Source organism: Stenella coeruleoalba, assembly GCF_951394435.1.
Source record: "Stenella coeruleoalba genome assembly, chromosome: 9".
NCBI classification, from domain to species: domain Eukaryota; kingdom Metazoa; phylum Chordata; class Mammalia; order Artiodactyla; family Delphinidae; genus Stenella; species Stenella coeruleoalba.
In genome coordinates this window covers 43,949,142-43,969,324 of record NC_137155.1, presented here as the reverse complement: position 1 = coordinate 43,969,324, position 20,183 = coordinate 43,949,142, and the positions used below count along the sequence as shown (strand labels likewise).

Genomic DNA, 20,183 nt, shown 5'->3' with positions numbered 1-20,183 from the left:
AATAACTCATCTTGTTAAAATAGAATCGCACTGCTTATGATGAATCTGTTGGTAAATAAGGCCCTACTGATATTTGGTTAAGTGGGGTTATTATGGCTAATCATATCTTGGAAGAGTACTATCCTTGCCAATTTTTAAACTTATTTTGAATTTTTACCCTTCAAATAATTGACGTGGAAATTACTAACAACTACATATCTTTGAAATTTTCCTTGTATGAGCAATGGTGAGAATCTTTTAAAGCATATGTTTGAAATATAACCTTTCAAGTATATTTACTTCATATACTATAATTTTTTAAAACATCATGACTGATAGAGCGAATTTTATAACAGGATATCGATACCATGTTGTCCTACCTTATTCTATTTAAGGCAGACCGTTTTTGTTTTTTGGTATTGGTAATGTGTGATGCTTGTTTACACATTCTTAACACAATTAAGCAATAGCGTTAAATCACAGAGCTAACTGGCCAATCTGTAGATTGAATTTAGCACCCAATTCATATTTTTCCCTTTTATTACATTATGTTTATGGTAACCGCATGGAGATATAAATTTCAGGAAGTTTCCAGTTCAAAAACCTATATAACACATTTATACAACATTTAAAAGTACAAAAGCTCTTTTTGGTTAAGGGAGAATACAAGAAAACTCATGAATTTAATGACACCAGAAGTGCCGGTCCACGCTGTCCCAGAAAAAGGTTACCAAATCTGTTTCTTGGCTCTCTCATTGGTGAGAATGCCCCCCTCTGATACTCAGCACAAGGTGAGTGTTTCTACACCAAATGTTGGAGCCTAGGTTTTCAGAGTCCGAGTTGATGGCCGCCACTGGTCCTTGGGACTTGGGAGCACCCAATTTAAAGTCCCTTATCCCAGTGGTCTTCACACTGAATTAAGGCCACCCATTTATGAGATACAGGAAGAAAATGTAACTTCTATTTTTTTCATACATATTTTTATTTTTTATATCATATGTAAATTTCTACTTAGGTTTACACTATTTATAACATATTAGTAATATAATATATACCTCATTTATAAATAAATAACTGCACATATTGCTGCATCCTTAGATATTTACTATTAGGAGTACTCAGTCAAAATAACTTGAAGACCACAGTTCTGACAGTAGCTAATCAGAGAGAATGGACACTAAGGGGAGAAATAGGATCCTTTGAAAGTGATAGACAAAGGTCCAGTGATTAACAATATAATAAAAAAGTATAGACTAGAATATTATATGTATCAAGGGATTTGTTTATAGATTCTTTATATACTTATTATAAAACATAAAAATGATCTCTATTGTTCACCAAGTTAACAGGGGTTTTAATAACTATAAGTAGACTACATACAACTTTCATAATAGTTGGAGCAGTTTAAAGTTCAGGCACAAGTTTTTCGCATATAGTGGCTTTTCATTTTCTGGTTGTGGCTGTCCTTTAGGCCTTTTTTATTGCTATAAATGTTCTTTTTCAAGGGATAAACTGTTTTTGTCTTTTTTTTCTTGGTGGAGGGAATGTAAAGTAACTTTAAGAAGTTTTAAACAAATTATTATAAATCAGATTATGAGAGAGACATGTTAATTTTCCGTGTTTCGTAAAGTTGCTAAAATTTGTGCATATTGCTTTTATAGCCAGAAAAAATATTTAAAAGAATTAATAGAAGTAATTCCTAGTAATAGAACTAAAAACAATCTGCATATCTTCTAAATTACCTATGGTAGGGGAAAAGGTAAGGAGAAAAAGAAGTAAACAGTAAAACATAGAAAACAAGTAGCAAGGAAGAATTATAAGAGGAAGAAAAAAGTTATGTGACAGGTTTAATCAAGTTTGTTATAACAAATATAAGTGGGATGAACATACCTTTTATAAGGAGAAGACATACCCTAAAGTTTTTTCAAAAAGCCTAATTGCATACAGTATACAAGAGTCACACCGAAACAGCATGATTGAAAGAAATTGAAAATAAAAGAATAGGCAAACCAGACACATTATAATAGAAAGCATAAACGGGTGATAATGTTCAATTTGACAGAGCTTAAAAGTAATAAATGGAACAGACTACAATGGTGAAGCATATAAGCCATAATGATGATGTCATGAATCAATATGTAACCAAATTATACAGAACTAAATTTCTATAAACTTTTTTTGTTTGTTTCTTGTTTTTGGCCACACGGTGCAGCTTGCGGGATCTTAGTTCCCCGATGACCAGGGATTGAACCCATGCCCCCTGTAGTGGAAGTGCAGAGTCCTAACCACTGGACTGCCAGGGAATTCCCCAGAACTAAATTTAAATGATAAAAATTGCAAGAGATAAAGAGAATTGTTATATTTCAAGAGTAGTTTAGAAATTTTAGAGTAGTTCTCTAAGTCTGTGACAGATAAAGCTAATAATTTTATTATTACTATATTCTATATTTTTATTTCAGCTGATGTACAAGAAAAATAACTATTCTGAAAACAGAAAATATATGTTCTCCATGACTCCTGAAATATTTATAAAAATTGACCATGATTTTTGGTCACAAATAAAATTTCAGGTGATTCCAAAGAGTAGAAATAGACTGTCCTGACTCTCTGCCTATGGCAAAATAAAATTAGAGCTAAGTAATAAAGATAGGGAGGAGGGCTTCCCTGGTGGCGCAGTGGTTGAGAGTCCGCCTGCCGATGCAGTGGACACGGGTTCGTGTCCCGGTCTGGGAAGATTCCCACATGCCGCGGAGCGGCTGGGCCCGTGAGCCATGGCCGCTGAGCCTGCGCGTCCGGAGCCTGTGCTCCGCAACGGGAGAGGCCACAACAGTGAGAGGCCCGCGTACCGCAAAAAAAAAAAAAAAGGGAGGAAATTTTGTAATTTTCAGATATTCTCTAACACTCTTGGGTCAAAGAAGAAATCAGAACTGCAGTTGTAAGATAAAATTGGCCCTCCAGCCCTCTATGTCCAAGGATGTGGAACCTGGAGAGGTGGATGGCCAAATGTAAGGGACTTGAGCTTCCTCAGATTCTGGTATCCGTGAGGGTCCTAGAACCAGTCCCCCATAGAAATGAGGATGACTGTATGTAAATAATATGATAGTTCACAGTATGCTGCATTTTCTTTTGTTTTCCAATTTAAAAAACCCAATTTTGTATTTTGGTTTCAGAAGGATAGTTAAAGGACAGTATTCAATAACAAATGTTTCTTAGCCCTCTGTAATGTGCAAGACATTTTGTTTGATGTGAGATATAACTCTGAGTAAGACTGAGCCTTGGTGCTTGTAATCCACTGGATTTTATTATTCAATGCACATTAGTAGTAACTTATTTGAGATGCATATATGAAAAATCCTTTATAGTTTCTTTGTGAAGAAACTATAGGGCTTCCCTGGTGGCGCAGTGGTTGAGAGTCCGCCTGCCGATGCAGGGGACATGGGTTCGTGCCCCGGTCCGGGAAGATCCCACATGCCGCGGAGCGGCTGGGCCCGTGAGCCATGGCCGCTGAGCCTGCGCGTCCGGAGCCTGTGCTCCGCAACGGGAGAGGCCACAACAGTGAGAGGCCCGCATAACGCAAAAAAAAAAAAAAAAAAAAAAAAAAAAGAAACTATAGAGTTCAGTATGATCATTTTAATTCTCAGCAGAGGTACCGATGGTACCTATATGGAGAGGAGAAGTAGATTATTATAGTAGATTGATTGAACTGTGTAGAATATCTGGAGATCTTGGTTCCTTTTTACCTCTATCACCTGTTAGCAGTTCTATTTCATTGGACGATTTAATTTTATCCCTCTGGGCTTCAAATTCTTCATCCATAAATGAGGAAGCTGAATTAAAATGTAAGATTCTTTATACATGTTATTTTTGTGTAGCTGTGAATAAATTTATTCATAAGTATTGAGCATCCACTTCTTTTCAATCTGTAGGGACCAAACTTATGCTCTAGTTGGGGAAGAAAGACAAATTTAGGGCTCCATGCAAGCAGAGAGTGCGTATATCTTTAAAAAGGACAGAGATGGAGAAAAGAAGGGCATTGGGAAAGGTTTCACAGAGGCAGTGTGACACCTGAGCTGATCTTTAAGATAAGTTTTTGTCAAGTGAACAGGGAAGGAGAACATTTTAGGTGCAGGAGATAATAGAAAGTATAGAGGCAGAGAAGTGAGTGTTTTACATTTGGGAAATTGCAGTTAGTTTGTATGGCATTTAGTAGTTAACATGGGTTTATGGAGGAGTAGCAAGACATCAAGTATTGATGTATATGGGAGCTGAATTGTGAAAAATAATGGGCTTTAAGTTAAAGACAGTGAATAACCATGGAAATTTTTTAAGCAGTGGAGGGAGGTGGTACTGTAAGATTTAGTTAGGGTGGATGCAGAGATAGCATTTAGGAAACTGGCAGTTGAGACATGATGAAGTCTTAATTAAAGTAATGGCAGTGGAGATGATATACAGGTTTTAGAATAGGTCTCTAAAATGGATGGGCTTTGTAGGGTGTGACAGCCCTGGAAGTGTATGCAAAATTTAATATGTGAATGTATTTTCCTTTGGGAGAGGGTCTATAAATTTCATCACATCACGCAGGAGGGCTATTAGGGTAAATATATATTGTAGGGAAAATTGACAGAGTGATATTTTACAAACTATGAAGGTTAAATAATTTTAAGTTTTACTTTATTCATTAGTGACTAATCTTTTTTCACTTTTTTATAGTGGACAGGCCAAAATCTCATCAAGTTCGAACCTCTGGTACAATAAGGCGAACCTCTTCTTTGGATACGATAACAGGACCTTATCTCACAGGACAGTGGCCACGAGATCCTCATGTTCATTACCCTTCATGCATGAAAGATAAAGCTACTCAGGTAAAATAAGCAAATCAAAATCAGTTTTATTATCCTGCAGTTCTATTTTGATCACAGTAAAGAAAATTAAGTTAATCAAATTTTCCCAGTTATTAAATATATTCAACCAAAGAAGAAAGCCATTTCTTTTTTTTTTTTTTTTTTTGCGGTACGCGGGCCTCTCATTGCTGTGGCCTCTCCCGCTGCGGAGCACAGGCTCCAGATGCGCAGGATCAGTAGCCGTGGCTCGCGGGCCCAGCCGCTCTGTGGCATGTGGGATCCTCCCGGAGCAGGGCACGAATCCGTGTCCCCTGCATCGGCAGGCGGACTCTCAACCACTGCGCCACCAGGGAAGCCCGAAAGCCATTTCTTTTAATAAACTTTAGACTAAGTATTTTTATCATCTCGGTTTTGAAAGTTTTAAAATTATTTAATATTTAATAAATAGCACATCAGTCTACATTGTGTGGTTTTTGAGCCTTATAGTTTTAGGAATTATTTTCCTACAGAAATTAATGACTAGTAACTGTATTAGAAAATACAGGCATAACTCGTTTTACTGTGCTTTTGCTTTACTATGCTGCTCAGATATTGTGTTTTTTTTACAAATTGAAGGTTTTTGGCAATCTTGCATGGAGCAAGTCTATCCGCGTCTTTCTTCCAACAGCATTTGCTCACTTTATGTCTCTCTGTCACATTCTGGCAATTCTTTAAATATTTCAAACTTTTTCATTATTATTATATTTGTTATGGTGATCCGTCATCAGTGATCTTTGTTGTTACTATTGTAAAAAGATTATGACTTGCTGAAGGCTCAGATGATGATTAGCATTTTTTAGCAATAAAGTATTTTTAATTAAGGTATGTATTTTTTTTTTAGGATGTAATGCCATTGAACACTATAATAGAATACAGTAATAGTATAAACATAAATTTTATATGCACTGGGAAACCAAAAATTTGTGTGACTCTTTATTGCGATATTTGCTTTATTGTGGTGGTTTGGAACCGAACCTGCAGTATCTCCAAGGTATGCTGGTATAAGTCATTTTTGAAGAAAAGCTTGCACAGTTCCTGGAAATAATTTATAAAGTATTAACACATGGCTAAGGAAATATATGTTAAAGGATTTTTTTTCTGTTTAAAGCCAAAACTGAAATTCTTGAGAGAGAAATAGAAAATTTCCTGTTTGTCACATCTTCTCTATTTGTGGATCAGAGCTTTTGACTTGAAAAGTTTTCCTTCCATGTCAGAAAAAGATCTGAAAGCATCTTAATTTATAATTTCTGAATTCTTGACCATATCTTTATAGCAGTAGTCGATTAGCATTATGAACAATACTAAAAGTATAAGAGATGGTTATTGGCCTTAAAGAACTTACAGCATAGTTAGGAAGATAAGATGTAAATGTAAGAAAATTGGTAATAGAAGATAGAGTATTATTAGGTGTTAGATGAATGGAGCATTTAAATGTAAGGGAATTCAATGGAATGGGAACATTTTTGGCTTTGTGGGTTAGGGAAATAGAAGGATTAGAGTTTCATGTCTGAAGAATGAGGAAAAGGGGAGAAAATTTTGGACATGATTTATGAGAATCTTCTCCAGTTTTGTAATTTTCTCAGGCAAGCTTGAAACCATAAAATTAGCTTCTTTATCATGAATCCTATCAATTTTGTCTGTTTAATATTTTATGTCACCCACTCCCAGTCTTTTGCTTTCCATTCTTTGTGAGGGAAAGGAGCAGTTTGATATGGTAGGCAGTGGGATTCTCAAGTAGAAAGAACTAGCAAAACTTAGAGATGTGGGCCTGCACACTTAGAAATGGTCACAGATAATTCAAAACTATCTTTCTGGAGGAGTTGGACTCACAAGTGTGACAGAGTGTAGGTACAGAGTATAAAGAAAGAAGGTCAAGAGATCAAGGACTTAGTTTTTAGAAATGCACACAAGGGAAGGATAAAAAATTAATGTATTCACCTGGTAGCAACAAGAAGAGAAAGGAGTTTAATATTTACTGACTGTTATACCATGTACTTTGTGTTTTTATATCCTGTGTTTCATTTAATTCTCACAAGAACATTATAAAATTACACGATGGAGAAGCAGAAGCTCAGGGAAGTTAAGTGACTTAGTATCATAAACCTAGGAATTGTTGGAGCCAGGTTTCTAATACAGGTTAATTTGTCAGCCAATCTGAACTTCAATTTTATGGTGCTTTTAGGATAAATGGAATAGTGTGTGTGCATGTGTGTGTATCACCTAGTAGAGTAATTGACACCATTCTTAAAAATGGTAGCTATTCTTTTTAGGTTAAAAAGAAACCCTACCTTTTATTGAATATATGCTTTATGCTGACACTCTCCAAAAATATTATCTTATTCATTCTTCACCAAAACTCTAACAAGAGGAGGCAGAAAAAGAGCAAAAGCTAAGAGAAGAAATAGTCGAGCCTTAGAAACCAAAGGAAAAGTTGTTTTAAGAAAGGAAAAATTATTAACAGTATCAGGTGCTACCGAGAGGTCATGGAAAATAGGGACTAGATTTAGGGATTAGGGGCATATTGTCTTGGAGAGTGAAATATTGATAATATGTTAGAGAAGGAAGCTCAGATATTTGGGAGTTAAGAAGAGAGTGATATGGTGATAGAAGATAAGGGCGCTGGGTAGGTTTCTTAACCACATCTGTTTCTTTATCTGCACAATGGGATTAATGAAACCTAACTCATGATAATGTTGTATGACTAAATAGGGTAATATTTGAAAGTGAATATGGCAATACACATGTTAGGTTATTAGTAGTAGATACAGACAGGCCCATTTGTAACATCTGCAGGATCTGGAGCAAATATAAATGTAGACCTACATACCATATACATACTAAGTTAAATTAACAAACTGTTACATAAAATTCCCCCAAAAGCCTGAAGTTCAGGGTAGGGGCTTCTCTTGCCTGGGTCTGCTTGTAGATCGTCTATTTGAGAAACCTGACATTGATAGGAAGGCCAAATATAGGCCTCATTTTACATATGATATACTGAGGCTTAGAGAAGTTTAACTTGTACATAGTTATATAGCTAAATAAATATGAAGAGATCTGAATCCAGATTTGGCTGATTCCAAAGGTTTTGTGTTTTCTCCAGTTCCTCACTGCCTCTCATCGTAATCACTAAAGTGTATAGCACTTGACCTAATGCTTGCCTTACAAGCCTAAGAAATGGTCTTGCCCCGAAGCATTATTAGTTTAATTGAAGGTATAAGATATGAACATATGTAATGGTTGTTATTGTCACGTCCTCCTTGATTAATTCTTTAATTGCCATACCTCCTTGATTAATTCTTTAACTCTTGGGGAAGGAAGTAGATATTTTTATTTATTCAGTGGAAATTAGTAAACAGAAAGTGATACAGTCATTGTGCTACAGATATTAAATACCTAGGCTGTCTGGCTTTAGTGGAGGGAATCTCTAGTATTTTATACCTTTCATATTTCCATATTTCAGCTACCTTTATTATTGAGGGTTAGAAATAAAATTCTTATTGTTTAATGTATTTATACATTGGGCCTTTTTAAAAGAAGTAGCATAGTGTTGTGGGAAAGACTATGGACTTTAGAGACAGATCTTGTGTTCAAATCAAAGCCCAATGTGAGGGAACTTCCTGGGACAATGGAATTGTATATCTTGATAGAGATTTTGGTTACATGGGTGGATGTATTTATTAGAACTTACACAAGTATACACTTGTGCATTCTAATATATAACTTCTAAAATATAGAATATAAATATTGAAATCTAATTAAGATGTTTAGAGGTGAAGGATACTGCTGTCTGCAACTTACTTTGAAATTAATAAAAAATAAGATCAATAGATGATAGATAGATGAATATATATGTGGTGAAGCCAATGTAGCAAAATGTTAAATATAGATTCTAAATGTTGGCTTTCCGAGTATGCACTGAGAAGTTTTTTCAACTCTTCTGTTTGAAATTTTAAAATAAAATGTTGGGGGGAAAATCATGGCCCATTGAATTAACTGCAGTGTGTCTCACACTTCAGTTTCCTTTTTTACAAATTGCAGTTAATAATACCCAGGTTGCACATACACATATTTATTCTGAGGACTAAAAGAGACAGCTTCACATTTTTGAGGGCAATGGGGAGATGGATAATTGCCAGTTTATTAGACTAATCTGTGTAGCTTAATAGAAAACTAAAAACCATTTGTAGAATTTGATGTTACTTTATTACATTAACCCTGCTGATACAACCTTTTTAAACAAGTTTATTACCGACACTTAAAATTGAACTTGTAGTTAAGGTTACTATAATCAGACAGTAGCATTTCCTCAGTTTTCACCCCACAGTCCAAAGTATAAATCTTCATCTATGGACAGATATGAAATCTACATGTGAATGTGTTTTTAAATGATAAAGTAACATATACTCTTTGTAAAGTGGTCAAACAATAAAAGTAATATAGAGTAATAATCAGAGGTGTTTCCTCTGACTTTGCAGGTATAGTAATGATTAGAGCTGTTAACAAATATTCTCATCCTCTCTCCTTGACATATGATAAGATTATACTTCTCTGCCCGCTTGAAGTTAAGTGTGGCCATGAGACTTGCTTTGGGAAGAAGCTTTAAAGAGCTGGTGCACCAAAACTAGACAAGTAACACCACAAGAGAGAAAATTACAGGCCAGTATCCCTGATGAACATCAATGTAAAAATCCTCAGTATAATATTAGCAAACCAAATTCAACAATACATTAAAAGGATCATACACCATGATCAAGTGGGATTTATTCCAGGGATGCAAGGATGGTCCAACATCTGCAAATCAGTCATTATGGTATACTACATTAACAAAATGAAGGATAAAAATTATACAATCATCTCAATAGATGCAGAAAAAGCATTTGACAAAATTCAACATTTCTCAACAAAGTGTGTATAAAGAGAACATACCTCAACATAATATAGGCCATATATGATAAGACCACAGCTAACATCATACTCAGTGATGAAAAATTGAAAGCTTTTCCTCTAAGATCAGGAACAAGACAGGGATGCTGAGTCTCGCCACTTTTATTTGACATAGTATTGGAAGTCTCACCCAGAGCAATTAGGGAAGAAAAATAAAGGCTTCCAAATTGGAAAGGAAGAATTAAAACTGTCACTATTTGCAAATGATAATATACTATATACAGAAAACCCTAAAGACTCCACCAGAAAACTGTTAGAATTAATAAATGAATTTGGTAAATTTGCAGGATACAAAATCAAGATATAGAAATCTGTTGCATTTCTATACACTAATATCAAACTATTAGAGAAATTAAGAAAACAATTCATTTACAGTTGCATCAAAAATAATAAAATATCTAGGAATAAATTTAACCAAGAAGGTGAAAGACCTGTATGCTGAAAACTATAAGACATTGGTGAAATAAATTAAAGAAACAAATAAGTGGAAAGATATTTCATGCTCATGGATTGGAAGTATTAATATTGTTAAAATGTCCATACTATTCAAAGCAATCTACAGATTCAGTGCAATCCCTATCAAAATTCCAATGGCATTTTCACAGAATTCACACAATTCTGAAATTTGTATGGAACCACAGAAGACCCATAGCCAAAGCAATCTTGAGAAAGAACAAAGCTGGAGGCATCTTACTCCCTGATCTGAAATTATGTTACAAAGCTGTAGTAATCAAAACCATATAGGCGTAAAAGCAGACACATAGATCAATGGAACAGAATAGACAGCCAAGAAATAAACCCACGTATATATGGTCAATTAATTTATGACAAAGAAGCCAAGAATATACAATGGGAAAAGGATAGTCTCTTCAGTAAACGGTGTTGGGAAAACTGAACAACCACATGCAAAAGAATGAAACTGAGCCACTGTCTTACACCATACACAAAAATTAACTCAAAACGGATTAAGGATGTTCAACATATGCAAATCATTGTGATAACACCACAGCAACAAGAGAGAAGACAGAAATCATGTTCATCTCAATGGGTGCCGAAAAAGCATTTGATAAAATTCAACATTCATTCATGGTAAAAAAAAAAAAACTCACCAAAGAGGGTATAGGGGGAATATATCTCAACATAATAAAAGCTATTTATGACAAACCCACAGCCAATAAAATACTCAACAGTGAAAAGCTGAAAGCCTTCCCTCTAAAATCTGGTACGAGACAAGGATGCCCACTGCCACCACTTCTATTCAATGCAGTATTGGAAGTCCTGGCCACACCAGTCAGACAAGAAAAAGAAATAAAAGGTATCCAAATTGGAAGGGAAGAGGTAAAATTGTCATTATATGCAAATGACATGATACTTTATGTAGAAAACCCTAAAGACTCCACACAAAAACTATTAGAACTGATAAACCAAATAAGCAGGGTAGCAGGGTACAAGATTAACATACAAAAATCCGTTGCATTCCTTTACATTAACAGTGAAATATCAGAATGGGAAAGTAAGAAAAATCCCATTTAAGATCGCGTCCAAAAAAGAAAAAAAATACCTAGGAATAAACCTGACCAAGGAGGTGAAAGACTTATGTGCTGAGAACTATAAAACATTGATTAAGGAAACCGAAGGTGATTCAAAGAAATGGAAAGGTATCCCAGGCTCTTGGATTGGAAGAATTAATATCATTAAAATGTCCATACTACCCAGAGCAATCTACAGATTTAATGTGATCCCTGTCATATTACCCATGACATTTTTCACAGAATTATAACAAATAATACTAAAATTTATATGGAACCACAAAGGACCCAGAACTGCAAAAGCAATCCTGAGGAAAAAGAACAAAGGTGTAGGCATAACCCTCCCAGACTTCACACAATACTGCAGTGCTACAGTAATCAAAAAAGTTTGGTACTGGCACACAAACAGGCATATGAATCAGTAGAGAGCAGAATAGAGAGCCCAGAAATAAACCCACACACCTACGGTCAATTATATCTTTGACAAAGGCGGCAAGAATATACAATGGAGAAAAGACAGTCTCTTCAGCAAGTAGTGTTGGGAAACTTGGACAGCCACATGTAAATCAATGAAGTTAGAACACTCCCTCACACCATACACAGAAATAAATTTGAAATGGCTTAAAGACTTAAATATAAGATGTGACACCATAAAACTCCTAAAAGAGAATATAGGCAAAACATTCTCTGACATAAATCATACCAATGTTTTCTTAGGTCAGTCTCTCTCAAGGCAAAAGGAATAAAAGCAAAAATAAACAAATGGGACCTAATGAAACTTAAAAGCTTTGCACAGCAAAAGAAACAATAAAGAAAATGAAAAAAAACAACCTATGGAATGGGAGAAAATATTTGCAAATGATGTGACCAACAGAGGCTTAATTTCCAAAATATACAGACACTCATACAACTCAATAACAAAAACCAAACAACCCAATCAAAAAATGGGCAGAAGACCTAAATAGACATTTCTCCAAAGAAGACATACAGATGGCCAACAGGCACATGAAAGGATGCTCAGCATGCCTAATTATTAGAGAAATGCAAATCAAAATTATGATGAGGTATCACCTCACAACAGTCAGAATGGCCATCATCAAAAAGTCTACAAATAATAAATGCTGGAGAGGGTGTGGAGAAAAGGGAACCCTCCTACACTGTTGGTGGGAATGTAAATTGGTACAGCCATTATGGAGAATAGTATGGAGGTTCCTTAAAAAACTAAAAATAGAGCTACCATATGATCCAGCAATCCCACTCCTGGGTATATATCCAGAAAAGACAAAAACTCTAATTTGAAAAGGTACATGTATCCCAATGTTCATAGCAGCACTATTTACAATAGTCAAGACATGGAAGCAACCTAAGTGTACATCAACAGATGAATGGACGAAGAAGATGTGGTATATATTATATAATGGAATATTACTTAGCCATAAGGAAGAATGAAATATTGCCATTTGCAGCAACATGGATATACGTAGAAATTATCATACTAAGTAAAGTAAGCCTGACAGTGAAAGACAAATATTATGATATCACTTATGTGGCATCTAAAAAATGATACAAATGAACTTATTTACAAAACAGAAACGACTCAAAGACACTGAAAGCAAACTTATGATTACAAAAGAGGAAAGGGGGGAGGGATAAATTAGGAGTTTGGGATTAGCAGATACAAACTACTATATATATATATATATATATATATATATATATATATATATATATATATAAATAGATAAACAACAAAGTCTTACTGTATAGCACAGGGAACTATATTCAATCTTGTAATAACCTATAATGGAAAAGAATCTGAAAAAGAATATATATATATATATGTATTTATGAATCACTTTGCTGTACACCTGAAAATAATGCAATATTATAAATCAACTATACTTCTGTTTTAAAAAAACAATGTAAGACCCATTTTTCAAAAGCATGGCTTGGCGTTTTTTCCCTCTATGTATTAGATTCAACATCAACCAACTAGTTCAAGAAAATAAAGGAACCAATAATTGGTGATACTCCAAAAAGGCAAAAAAAAAAAAAAAGGACTTGAATGTAAGATCTGAAGCCATTGAAATCCTAAAAGAAAACATAGGCGGTAAGACTCCTTGACATGAGTCTGGGTGATGATTTTTTGGTTTGAACCTTAAAGCAAAGACAACAGAAAAAATAAACAGGTGGAACTACATCAAACTAAAAAGCTTCTGCACATGAAAGGAAACCATTGACAAAATGCAAGGCAACCTACTAAATGTGAAAAAAATACTTGCAGATTATATATCCTATAAGGGGTTTATATACAAGATACATAAAGAACTCATAGAACTCAACAGCAAAAAAAAAAAAAAAAAAATCTAATTAAAAAGCAGGCAGAGGATCTGAATAGACATTCTTCCAAAGATGTACAGATGGCTAACAGACACATGAAAATGTGTTCAACATCACCAATCATCAGGGAAACGCAAATCAAAACCACAATGAGCTATCACCTCATACCTGTAGAAAGGCTATTATCAAAAGCACAAGAGGTAAAAAGTATTGGTGAGGATATGCACTGTTTGTGGGAATGTAAATTGGTGCAGCTACTACAGAAAACAGTATGGCGGTTCCTCAAAAAGTTAAAAATAGAACTACCATATGATTTAGCAGTTCCACTTCTGAGCATCTATCCAAAAGAAATGAAAACAGTAGCTCAAAAAGATATACATACCCTCATGTTCCTTGTGGAATTTAAAATAACCAAGATAGGGGTACAACCTAAGTGTCCACTGATGCATGAATGGATAAAAAAATGAATAGATAAAAAATATTATTCAACCATAAAAAAGGAGGAAATCTTGCCATCTGTGACAACATGGATGGACCTTGAGGGTATTATGCTAAGTGAAATGTCAGATTAAAAATATGGTATTATACATGTGGAATCTAAAACAAAACAACAAACCCACCGTCTCATAGATGCAGAGAACAGATTGGTGGTTTCTAGGGATGGAGGGGGGTTGAGAGTAGTTGAAATGGGTGAAGGGAGTCAAAAAGTACAAACTTCCAGTACTAAAGTCATGGGGATGTAATGTACAGCATGGCACCTATACTTGATAATGTTGTGTTGCTAAGAAAGAAACTCTTAAAAGTTCTCATCACAAGGAAAAAACTTTCTGTAAGTATGTATGGTGACAGATGTTCACTAGACTTACTGTAGTGATCATTTAGCGGTATATACAAATAGTGAATTATGTTGTACACCCAAAACTAATATAATGTTGTACGTCAGTTATACCTCAATTTAAAAAAAGGTAGTGTGTTCACTCTGACAATGGTAGCATCAAGCATACGTGCATATTTTACCAATTGTTTTTCTTTTTCTTTTAAATGAAGAGTGATTCATTATGTTTGAAATGCCATTTCATCTTTGAAATGAAGGTTGTTTTGACTCATAACCTATAATTTGGTGAATTTTTTAATAGATTACTTAATAATTGGTCATAATTAATTTCTGGAATGAATACTATTCATTTATGGAGTTCTTTTTTAAAATATACAGTGGCAGTTGAAGTGTTTAAAATTTATTATATTTGTTTCAATATTCAGAAATGAGGTCTGAAATTTTTTCTTTCTCATAATGTAATCCTTAGATTTCTGTGTTATATTGCTTCATAAAAAGATTTTGCAAGATTTCCTTCCTCTGCTCTGGCATGGTGTAAATATCATCTCTATTATCTGTTACTTCGGTCTGAAAGAATTTTCCCTATGAAGCTGACTAGTATGACTTTGGATTATAGCTCTTTAGTAAATCTGTTTATTCCATGGCTCTTGGTCTTTTTTGATTTCTACTTCTTTTGTTTAGTTTTTTGTTTCCTAGAATATAATCCACTTCATCCAAATTTTCAAGTGTATTTTCATAGAGTTTCACAAAGTACTCTTCTATAATTCTTTTAATTTTTTGTATATCTGCAGTTCTTTTTCTATTCTCGTTTTTATTTATTTATTTTAGGCTATGTTGGGTCTTTGTTGCTGCACACGGGTTTTCTCTAATTGTGGCGAGTGGGGGCTACTCTTCGTTGCGGTTCTCATTGTGGTGGCTTCTTTTGTTGTGGAGCACGGGCTCTAGGCACGCGGGCTTCATTAGTTGTGGCACACAGGCTTAGTAGTTGTGGCTCACAGGCTCTAGAGCGCAGGCTCAGTAGTTGTGGCACACAGGCTTAGCTGTTCCATGGCATGTGGGATCTTCCCAGACCAGTGCTTGAACCTATGTCCCCTGCATTGGCAGGAGGATTCTTAACCACTGTGCCACCAGGGAAGCCCTCTATTCTTATTTTTAATATTGTATATTTGTGTTTAAGTGATTAAATTTATTAGGTTATATACTATATTAAAATTTTTTAAGGTGTTGAATTAATTTTACTGTGTTTTTTTTTCCTAGTTCACTGCCCTCTGACTTTGCTCTGTCTTTGCCTTTCTTCTGCCTTCCTGGCATGTGTATTGTTCTTTTTCTGGATTCTGAAGATGAATGCTTAATTTTGTATTTGTGATATTTACTGTTTAGTAAGTGTTTTATGCCAAGATTTATCTTCTGAGCTCAGCTTTGGCTAGTATATGTTTCCATTATTTGTATTTTCAAGATATTCAATTTCAGTTTTGATATCCTGTTTAGCATATGAGAGTATTTTGTTTTGTTTTTAACTTCTAAATGGTTAAAGTTTCTTTTCCTAGTAAAGCTTTAATTTCTAGTTTTATTGCATTATAGCATAGACTAATAGGTTTTTGGAAACTTCATTGAAGTTTTCGTTGTAGCCTTTGATTTGTTGTTTTCTTAATTCTCTGTATTTGAAAATGAGGTACAGTCTTTACTTTCAGATAAAGAATACATTACGTATTAATTCAGCCTTATTCACTATATTATTCAGTTTCCATATAGGTCACTTTATTTATGTCTGTCTGTTCTATCATGAGCTCGATGTTCTTGAGTTAAAACTTCTGTTGATTTCTGTTTCCAGTGGTCGTTTGCCTTACATTTTGATGATAATACAGATGTTTTAAAGATGTATGTTCATTATGTCTTTCTTTTTTTTTTTTTTTTTTGGGTACGCAGCCCTCTCACTGTTGTGGCCTCTCCCGTTGCGGAGCACAGGCTCCAGACGCGCAGGCTCAGCGGCCATGGCCCACGGGCCCAGCCGCTCCGCGGCATGTGGGATCTTCCCAGACCAGGGCACGAACCCGTGTCCCCTGCATCGGCAGGTGGACTCTCAACCACTGTACCACCAGGGAAGCCCCATTCTGTCTTTCTAATGGTTGATATTGTTTATTGTTACAGAATGCTTAATGTCTTGATTAATATTATTTTCCCTGAACCGAACCTTTTCATGATATAAATATTGTAAACTCTCTTTTCTTTTCATTGGCCAAGAGCTCTGGTTTTGAATCAGATGGCTTGGTTTTGAATCTTGGCTCCAGCATTTTTTAGCTTTGTAATTTTGAGCAAACTACCTCTTTGCCTCAGTTTCCTCATTTGTTAATGCGATATTATACCTCATAGGATTGTTGTAAGGGTTAAATTGAGGTAATGCATTTGAAATGCTAAGAATAGTGACTGAAACATTGTCAATAAGTAATTACTATTAATTATTTACATTTACTAGCAGAGGGTTAAAGATAGGTGGACATCTGGGTATTGGCCATGGCACTCTTAATTCACAGCTGAGAAGGGGAACTTCAAATAGAAATTGCTTCCTTCTTTCTTCCCACCTGTTTCCCATGGTTTTTACTTCTTAGTGTTTTTGTCTTTCTGTTCTGATAAATCTTGCTTATTGCTGGAAATAATTAGCTTTGAGCCATTTATATGTATTTTGAGTCATCTGCCATACTTCTCCTTGTTAGGGAAAAATGACATGGTAAACCTGACAGTTTTTTAAAAATGTCTGATGGCCAGTTGAGGTGAGAGTAGCTTTTACTCTATATGAGTCCTTCCACTTTGACTGCTTGTCTATCCCCCTCATTCATCTTCTCTGAAAAGTTGGTATCAGAGAAAGATTTCAGAACTTTTCATTTACCTCTTTTATTTTTTGAAGGGTAAGAAATGGAATGGTAGGATTTTTAAATGAAATTCTGTACACTTCTGCTTTCTTTTCTCCAGATGATATTCTTCTTTGATATTTTATTGTTTTAATTAATTTTCAAATTTTACAGTATGAAACATTTAAACATGCCAAAAAGTACATAAAGTAACCTTTTAGTTTTCTTCATTTCATTAAGTTTGAGTGTATGGAGTTTTGTGATCCTATCTCTATGCCAGCATTTTTCCCTAGAAATCTTTTTTATATTTAAGAAACAGATCTGGTATAAGTACTTAGCGTTTGACTTTAGCCAACATTCGATAAAATTAACAACTCCAAACTAAAATATATAAATTCTTTGCTATTTAAATACTCTATTCTTTTCTTCCCTTCATGAAAGGAGCTTGGTTGGGGAGGACTTTCATCAAAGGAGTAAATGGTATATCTCAAATTAGTAATAGGTATAAGAAAGAACTTTCAGTTTTACCACTCTGATCAGAAACTCATTTCCTGACCAAAAGTCATTCTTGATACAGCTGTTTGGGTTTCCTGTGCCCTTGTTGAAGAGCTTGCTGTTAAAGTTTAAGAAGTGGTAGTTGCTGGAACAATTTTGGACGGTGGTGGGAAGCTTTTCTTGAAATGAAAGCAAGTCTAAAGATTTGGCCATCTTGGCCTCCTAGATTGCATTCCAGGGACCTAAATTGTTATTTTTATGGAGCTGGTCTCCAACTGGCTCTTGAGTAAGTTTATAAAGATTCTATCTTGTACAGGATCGCCTTTACTTTTTTTTTCCCAGCCATTAGCTAATTAAAAGACAGGACTGTATAATTCTAGAGTTGAACAATCCACATGATAGTAGTCACGTTCCTAGTTCAGGGAGTAATATTTTTGGTTGCCAGAGGAATATACTCAGCTGTACTGATGAAAAATTTAAATCCATAGCTAAAATATTTACTGTTTTACTCATCAGTTTCAAATACTGTCTTTAAAACTAGCAGAAACTCAAAATTCTACGTATCAATTTTTAATAGTTAATGTATTGATTTAAATCAAAAGTAGAAGGTAAATAGCAAAGAGCCTTCCCCATACTCCTGTTGCCCATATACCCAGTTTTCTTCCCATTACCAGAAATATTTTACAGGTAACAAAAACAGCCTGTTTTCCTTTATCTCCTCCCTCACCTTTACCCCTAAACTAGCTCTAGGTAAAGTTGTGAAATAGGTTGTATTTATTTGGAACAACCCTCTCACTCTATCTTCTTGAACTTTGTTGTCTGGTACATTGGTTCTCAACCTTTTATATCTTAAAATCCATCAATTTTCTATCAAAAATCCTGTGATAATAATAAACAGCATTTATTTAGAAAGACATTTATTAGAGACATTAAGCTTTAAGAGTCAGAATCAGATCATAGTTAAGGATGGGTGCAGTATGAGAAAGTGGTATGCCTTTCAAGTTGTCAATAACTTGGTATAAATTTTTTAATAAATGATTGGCATAGAATACATCATATTGGTAGGAAACATTAGTATAAACCAAGTGAAAACAGCTTTTTTGTGCTGTTGACATTCTTAAAGCTTTTGGGAGATAACACTAGTACCTATTAAAATGAGGATCACATAGTAAGCTTCTAGCACAGTAAATAGGACATAGTAGATGTTGAAAAATGTTACCTGCTTTGTATTGGAGTCTATAGTATTTTACTGTCAGCAGGCTTAAATATAATAATACTGAATTGAGTGGACAGTATTACTGGTATCAATAATTGATTATGCAATTATGAACATTAAATCTGGATTGGTAAGAAATGGCATAGAAATGATGCAACTAACTCCAGGGCATGAGAGGGCTCTGAAACACGGTTAAACAATTTCTGGTGGGACAGGGTTCATTCAGTCAGAAGTAGCTATTGTTTTCCACTGTACATTCTTACAAGTAAGAAATGGTACTTTAGATTTATAGGTCCATGTATGGGACAGTGGACTTATATTGCTACAGAAACTCCCACTCCCTTTCTCATTACTTAGGTATCCCATTGATGATATTTATGCTATCATCAGTTGAACACTACTGGTTTTTATGACTTCGGAATGGTATGGAAACATTTTTGGTAGATATCTAGTAGTCACCTATGTTGCTGATTTTCTGTCAGGTGTGAGAGATTAAAGAAACATTAAAAGCTACTAAGAAACAATAAAAAGTAATTTATTGGATAATACTGAGGCAGCTATAATCCAGTGCAATTGTTAAATGTATTTTTTTAAAGTGTTTGGAAATATCACTTTTGAAAAAGTAAAATTGCTCTCATTTTTTTTTACTAGTGGAATCAGTTTTCTGAAACACAGTCACCAAAGCAAATTGTAATTTTAAAAATTATAGCACAAAATAATGAATATGTTTTAATGCTCTCTAAAAACTGAAAATTAGATCTCATCATTTGGTTTTAAATTTATCCACAATAATAGTGAGAGAACTTGTCAGAATGGGTATTATTAAGTGTAAATACTGAATAATAAATTGAAATATTGTTTATACTTTTAATTCCTCATAGTACCATCTCCTTTTGGTTAAAGCAGAAACTGTCAAGAGTCAATTTAATAACTGTTTCTGTAAGAAGCCAGAGAATAGTATTTCTGATATACAGTTTATTTTATGTTACATTAGTTCCTTTGTTAAATGTTCTCACAATGACTTGAGAAACCTGACTAGGTAGATTATTAATGTACAGTGCCTCCTACTCTTTTCTGTTATATTACTCGACTAGTGCTGCTGTGTGATTTGAAACTTGG

General features: G+C 34.6%; 1 protein-coding gene across 1 annotated transcript in view; it reads left to right on the top strand.

The window, feature by feature from the left end:
- GLCCI1 (glucocorticoid induced 1) overlaps positions 1-20,183 on the top strand; it is a 120,631-nt gene that overhangs the window by 29,820 nt on the left and 70,628 nt on the right. Inside the window, exon 2 of the mRNA XM_079932447.1 lies at positions 4,690-4,841. Coding sequence (XP_079788573.1) covers positions 4,690-4,841 — 152 coding nt within the window. The remainder of the gene's footprint in view (positions 1-4,689; positions 4,842-20,183) is intronic.